The 7,529-nt window shown below is 34.6% G+C and overlaps 1 protein-coding gene across 8 annotated transcripts in view; it reads right to left on the bottom strand.

The window, feature by feature from the left end:
• Positions 1–207: 207 nt before the first annotated feature.
• LOC142354481 (uncharacterized) overlaps positions 208–7,529 on the bottom strand; it is a 117,513-nt gene continuing 110,191 nt past the window's right edge. For 3 of the 8 annotated variants that reach the window (XR_012761096.1, XR_012761090.1, XM_075406791.1), the window contains one exon: positions 208–1,842. Coding sequence is in view for 2 of the 8 variants with exons in the window: in XM_075406791.1 (XP_075262906.1) it covers positions 1,777–1,842 (66 nt within the window). In the remaining 6 variants the exon portion in view is untranslated. Of the gene's footprint in view, positions 1,843–5,949; positions 6,514–7,529 lie in introns of those variants that run through there. The other 5 variants (XR_012761097.1, XR_012761091.1, XR_012761094.1 and 2 more) reach the window with 4 other exon arrangements.

Raw genomic sequence — 7,529 nt, 5'->3', positions numbered from 1 at the left:
TTAGCCAAAGTCTCCTGTGCGTGGGAGTAGTGGCTTCATAAATGTAGATACAAATGTTAAAAGTTGTTATTTCACATAACTAGGCAATTCTAACTTGCTTTGGATGTTCGATATACTTGTTGTTCAACATAAGAAAGTATTTTTAAACCATTTTTATTACACTTTTTCGTCTTTTGTTTTCTTTTCAGATATAACTAAGACTCTTAGTTCAATCGACATGCATTTCAAGATACATTCTAGTTTTGCAAATTACAACGTTGTACATAAACGGCATTGGAGCACTAAATTGGGCAGTTTGCACGTAGACATTTTAACGAACATCCCATCGAGAATTTTTAGCTCTGCTACATATTTCGCGGAAACAGAACCAAAAGCTCTCATAATAATTGCTGACCACGCCTGACACAAAATGAATCCTTGAGGTATAATTCAATAAAACGAGTAACGAATGAAGATTTGTTATAGGTCATCCGTTGTGTAGAGGTCCTTGTATTTTTGTACGAACCAAACTAGATCTTTTAACAAAGAATTTGCTGTAAAAATGATAAAGATCTTTAACCGCGTTGGAATTAAATTGACGTCGATAACGTGACATTAACCAGTTCTTTGTCTGATATTGATGAACAATCGCCAATTTCGAATAATCTATTCCGTGCCATGGGAATCGAAGGTCTGATCCTTATGATTTTTGTTGCAGCTATTCTTATTTAAAAAATTAATCGAAGATACATCGTGTATTCTCTTGTCCAATTTGTAGACTGCAGTAGAACAAATAAACGGATTGAGGTTGCAGTATATATATATATATATATATATATATATATATATATAGCCCAATTCAAAACTAGCGGTATTGTATAGCATTTTGCTCATTTTTTAGTACTCCATTATGGCAACAACTGTCCCGACGAGAATGCAATTCTTTTATTACCTCGGCTATGGCGTGAGCTGCAAAACGGCGTTTATGTTCCTGATTAAAAAATACCAATGAGACTGCACGACAGGTTTGCCTACTACAAAAAGAAATCGTTGCAGGTATCTTTCTTGTAGTTACAACAACAATTGGAACATTGACTAGCTTCACTATTCTACTGTTGGTGGATGAGTCAGTTTTTTGATTCAATCATCGGCGGTAAAATGTGTGTTTAATTTTTTACTCTCACTTTGGTTTACAGTGCAGATCTTGATTGCATTGACTTTACTCAATCTTATCACATTTGGAAGCAACGTTGAACTAGCTTTGTTTGAAAATGGTTGCATTATCGTTGACCAAGCCTTCGTACCATCTTGTTTTTGTTTTCCAGCGCACTGCACGAGTACAAACAGATAAAAATCTTTCTCGGATTTCTATAATATGTGCGGGGACTCTTATTTCCAAATAAACCAATGATCCAGATAACAAAATATTTCTGTTTTCATTAGTAAATTTGAGCCAACTTCAACACCTAACGCAAATAAATCATCTTCAAATGGCACTGGCATTACAGTGAATACGATTTTGCTTGTCACATACAGTCGTTTTTACCCAATCTGTTTTGTCACTACACATGGATATGCTTCTATTGATTTGCAAAAAGATAGAAATTGGTTATTTCGTGCACGGCGTCTATGTCTATGTGTCGTGTTCTCATGCGTCCTCTGATAATTATTTCATGAAGTAGCTGACTAACTCTCAATGCAATATATGTATTTATATGAAAATTTATATAAATATGTGCTCTACAAAATGTAATCGAAGAGCAATTTTCAAAGGTAGGTTTGCGGAACCTGTCACATTCAGTTTCTAATATTGGTCACTGTAACCAAATTTAGCATTTGTAGCAGTTCTCCTCTTCCATAGCACTAAAACAAAACAAAATACTTTTGTACGTGTTTTGTATGTGTTTTGTAAGTGTTTTACAGACAAATTTTTTAAGTCACTCAAACACTTTGCTGAACTTCTCAAAAGTGAAATGAAATCTCTGAAATCATGTAATCTTCAATATTCCTCATCTGTTGATGTCATTTAACATTGCTTGTATTATTAACAGTATTTTTCAACGTACTAAATAAAAGCCGATTATGAATGTGAATGATTCCCTTGTTGCTTTTTTTCCTGAATATCTGGATATGCCTTACTGATGGCTCTAATTATTCGTAAGAAGAAAAAACGAGTTGACCGAACAAAAACACTGATTAAGGTTTTTTGATATTTTAACCATTTTTACAACAACACAGCTTGAGTATGAACGCATCGTGTGATACTCGTTCATGACTTGAAGTTATAAAAAACTTAACTGATTGAATTGAAGTTATTATCGTTATTTTGAAGAGTTTTAAATTTCAATAAAATATTCATGTCAAATCCAGCTTTATATACACAATTCGTTCGCGTCATGCGCACAAAAGTTGGCTAAAAACAGAAAGTCCCTAACTATATATAACATTGGAAGTTAATATCAACCACTTCTGAATTCTTCAATAAAATCAACATCAATCAAGGGAAAAGTTCTGGTTTACAAATATGAAACGAATACGGGTACGAAAAAGCAAAAAAAAATTGGTTCCTTCACACTCCTAGCCACAAAAAATCAACAATGCAGATAAACATGTAAACGCATATAAATACATAGCAAAAAACTTTTTATTCAGATTTTGAATTTTTGTCTTTCAGTGGACTTTTTCAATGACCCTCAGGAGCACTTGAGAATCGTGGGAATACATGGCTTAGGGTTATTGCTGGTCTTTGGACTACTCCTGTAGTTATCTGAATGTCATTTGTTTGCTTTCACAATATTTCTGAGAGACCAGATTTCTCGGGGTGTGAAGTCCTTGAGCATCAGAGCAATGTCACCTTCATCCTGCTGACGTTTTGATTTTTTGACATTTTGTTCCTTTGTTGAGCTCAGGAACTTATTACATTAGCAGCCTGCTCCATGAGTGATCAAGTAGTGTCTGTGTCATCTTGAAGTCCTTAGTTGAGAACCGCTGGTTGCTGTTAGCAAAAGGTTTCCAACTTATGTGTTTTCGGAGAAGAAGGAAGTGATCCCTAATCTTAGATGCGGCAGTCTACATTTGTTAATAGCCTGGAGATCGAAATTACATCGGCCTCTACCACAACTGTTTAAAAAAACTCTACCACAACTGTTTAAAAAACTGAGTGATGGTTTCCGACCACCTAAGCATTAAACTCTAATTACGCATTTACAAAAAGTACAAATACAAATTTATGGGGCTATAGCATATTTTTGAAAAAAAAAATTTGCCCGACTTTTAGCCACAGTGGGCCTAAAGGACTCGAGTTATAGTTCAAAAAAAGGATTAACGAATGATAACTTTATATAAGTCATCCGTTGTGTATAGGTCTTTGGGCTTTTGTACGCATCAAACTATTTCTCCTGACGAAAAATTTGCTTTAAAAGTGATAAACATAGAGCCTGCTTTTGTTAATAGCCCGGAGATCAAAATTACATCGGCCTCTGTCACAACTGTCTAAAAAGGGGAGATTGTTGGTTTCCGATCACCTAAGCACTACACTCTAATTGAGCATTTGTCAAAAGTACAAAAAAATTATGGGGCTTTGACATATTTTCGAACAAAAAGAAAACTTTGCCGGACTTTCAGCCACAGTGGGCTTAAAAGACTCGAGTTATAATTCAAAAAAAGGATTAACGAATGAAAACTTGACATAGGTCATCCGTTGTGTATAGGTTTTTGGATTTTTCTACGCACCAAACCAGTTCTCTTGACGAAGAAATTGTTATAAAAGTGACAAACAAATTTAACAGCGTTGGAATTGAATTGACGTCGATATCGTGACAATATTGAATTCTTTGTCTGATATTGATGAGCAATCGTCAATTTCGAATAATCTATTCCGTGTCATGGGAATGCAAGGTCTGAGCTTAATATCTTTTGTTGCAGCTATTCCCATTAAAAAATTGATCAAAGACACATCGTGTATTCTCTTGACCAATTTAAAGACTGCAGTAGAACAAATAGGCGGATTGAGCTTACAGTATATATAGCCCGAATCGTCAAACTAGTAGTATTATTTAGCTTTTTTTCATTGTTTTGTACTTCATTTTGGTAAGAACTGTCCCGGATAGAAAGCAGTTGTTGTATTACATCGGTTATTGCGTGAGCCAAGCAATGGCGTCTAAGTTCATGATTGATGGAATACCAATGAAACTGCACGATAACTTTACCTTTTCAGAAAAAAATTGTGTTGTAAGCATCTTTCATTTTAATTACAACAACAATTGGAACCTTGACTAGCTTCGTTATTCTAGCGCTGAAGGTTGAGTCATTTTTCGATTCAATCATCGGCGTGATAAGATGTATCTCACTTTGCTCCCATTTTTCTTCACAGTGAAGATCAAGATTGCGTTGACTCTACTCACTCTTATCAAATTTAGAAGCTACGTTGAATTGGATTTGTTTGAAGTTGGTTGCATTATCATTGACCACTCGTTTCGTACCATCTTGTTTTCCAGCACACTGCATGAGTACAGAAGGATAAATGTTTTCTCGGATTTCAGTTATATGTGCCGAGACTCCTATTTTCAAATCAACCAATGATCCAGATTACAAAATATTTCTGTTTTGATTAGTAATTTGAGCCAACTTCAACACCTATTACTAATCCTTATATCTTCAAATGGCATTGGCAATACAGTGATTACAATTTTGCTTGTCACATACAGTCGTTTCTAACCAATCTGGTTTGTGACTACACCTGGATATGCTTCTATTGATTCGCAAAAAGATAGAAATTGGTTATTTCGTGCACGGTGTCTACGTCTATGTGTCGTCTTCTCATGCGTCCTCTGATAATTGTTTCATAAAGTGGCTGACTAACTCTCAATGCAATATATATGTATCTATATGAATGTTTATATAAAGATAAGCTCTAAAATTATAATTGGAGAGCAATTTTCAAAGGTAGGTTTGCAGAACCTGTCACAGTCAGTTTCTCATATTGGTCACTGTTACCAACTTTAGCAATTGTAGCAGTTCTCCACTTCCATAGCACTCTTTTGTACCTGTTTTGTATAAGTGCTTTACAAACAAGTTTTTTAAGTCACTCAAACTTTTGATGAACTTCTCAATGGTGAAATGAAATCTATGAAATCAAGTATTCTTCAATATTCCTCGTCTGTTCATATTCTGCATTGCTTGTATTAATAACAGTATTTTTCAATGTACTAAATAAAAGCCGATTATGAATATGAATGAAAAGGAAATGATAAAAGGGAAAGAGTTTTGAAATCTTTTGTTGTGTTGTTTTTCCCCTGAAAAACTAGCAAGAGTAATTCAGTTTGCTTGACCAGTTTGACAAATGCAGATTTTCAAGGCTTCTGGAAATTTTTTAGGAACAAACAGTCGGATTTTTTTTGTTTTTTTTCTCAAAAAACTTATGTTAAGAGAAGCTGGTATTAAAAAATGCCAATCAAGGCCAGTTAGACTCTTTTTGATAATAAATTGCAAAATCTACACTCCTTCTTTTCAATTTTAAGCCCCTCCAGATAATAAACAATAATTTGTTTTGATGCTATAAATCTTTGCTAGCATTTAGTGTCCTCAAGATGGATTGCCCTAATTATTCGTAAGATTAAGTATTTTAGGTTTTTTTAACCATTTCTACAACAACACAGCTTCAGTGTGAACGCATCGTGTGATACCCTTTCATGACTTGAAGTTAAAAAAAAACTTAATTGAGTGATATGAAGTCTTTATCGTTATTTTGAAGAGTTTTAGACTTCAATAAAACATTAAAGTTAAATCAAGCTTTATATACACTTTTCATTCGCGCCAAGCGCACAAAAATTGTGGCTAAAAACGAAAAGTCCCCTACTATATAAAATATTGGAAGTTAATGTCAACCACTTCTGAATTCTTCAATAAAATCAACATTAATCAAGAGAAAGGTTCTGATTTACAAAAATGCAATGAGTACGGGTACGAAAAAGAATTTGAAACTTTGGTTCCATTACAATCGTGCAATATAAAATCTACATTTCAGATAAACATGTAAACGCATATAAATACATAGCATAAAAGTTTCAATTCTGATTTTGAATATTTGTCTTTCAATGGAGTTTTTCAATGACCCTCAGGAGCACTTGTGAATCGTGGGAATACATGGCTTAGGTTTAGTGCTGGTCTTTGCACTTTTCCTGTAGTTGTCTGGATGTAATTTGTTTGCTTTCACAATATTTCTGAGACGCGAGGTTTCTCGGGGTGTGAAGTCCTTGATTGTCAAAACAATGTCAACATCATCCAGATTTTTTGAAATTTTGTTCCTTTGTTGAGCTCAGGAACATATTACTTTAGCAGGTTGCTCCATTAGTGATCAATTAGTGTCTGCGTCATCTTGAAGTCCTGAGTTGAGAACTGCTGGTTGCTGTTAGCAAGAGGTTTTCAGCTTGTGTGTGTCTGCGAAGGAGGAAATGATCCCTAATATTAGATGCGGCAGCCTGCATTTGTTAATAGCCTGGAGATCAAAATTACATCGGCCTCTGCCACAACTGTCTAAAATACGAAGATTGTTGGTTTCCGACCACCTAAGCACTAAACTCTAATTACGCATTTATCAAAATTAAAAATACAAATTTATGGGGCTATAACAGCTTTTCGAAAAAATTTGCCGGGTTATAATTCAAAAACGAATGAAAACTTGGTATAGTTCAGCCGTTTTGTATAGGTCTTTGGGTTATTGTTCGCACCAAAATAGTTCTCTTGACGAAGAAATTGTGATGAAGGTGATGAAAAAATTTAAGAGCGTTGGAATTGAATTGACGTCGATATCGTGACAATATTCAATTTTTGTCCGAAATTGATGAGCAATCGGCAATTTTGAATCATCTATTCCATGTCATGCGAATGCATGGTATGAACTTAATAGTTTTTGTTGCAGCCGTTCCTATTGAAAAATTGATCAAAGACACATCGTGTATTCTCTTGACCTATTTGAAGACTGCAGTAGAACAAATAGGTGGATTGAAATTACAGTATATATAGCCCAATTCGTCAAACTAGTAGTATTTTTTAGCTTTTTTTTATTGTTTTGTACTCCATTATGGTAAAAACTGTCCCGGAGAGAAAGCAGTTGTTCTATTAACTCAGTTATTGCATGAGCTGCGCAATGGCGTCTAGGTTCATGATTGATGGAATACCAATGAAACTGCGTGATAGGTTTACATTTTCAGAAAGTAATTGTGTTGTAAGTATCGTTCATTGTAATTACAACAACAATTGGAATATTGGCTAGCTTTATTATTCTAGCGTTGAAGGTTGAGTCAGTTTTTTCATTCAGTCATCGGCGTGATAACATGTGTCTCACTTTACTCCCATTTTTCTTCATAGTGAAGATAATGATTGCGCTGACTTTACTCGCTTTTATCACAATTGGAAGCTACGTTGAATAGGATTTGATTGAAATTGGTTGAATTATCATTAACAAAGTGTTGCGCATCATCTTTTTTCCAGCACCCTGCATGAGTACAGAAGGATTCAAATTTTCTCGGATTTCAGTATATGTGCCAAGA

This window comes from Convolutriloba macropyga, chromosome 15 (genome assembly GCF_964194025.1).
Source record: "Convolutriloba macropyga chromosome 15, txConMacr16.3, whole genome shotgun sequence".
Taxonomy (NCBI): Eukaryota; Metazoa; Xenacoelomorpha; order Acoela; family Convolutidae; genus Convolutriloba; species Convolutriloba macropyga.
This window is presented reverse-complemented; position numbering and strand designations above follow the sequence as displayed.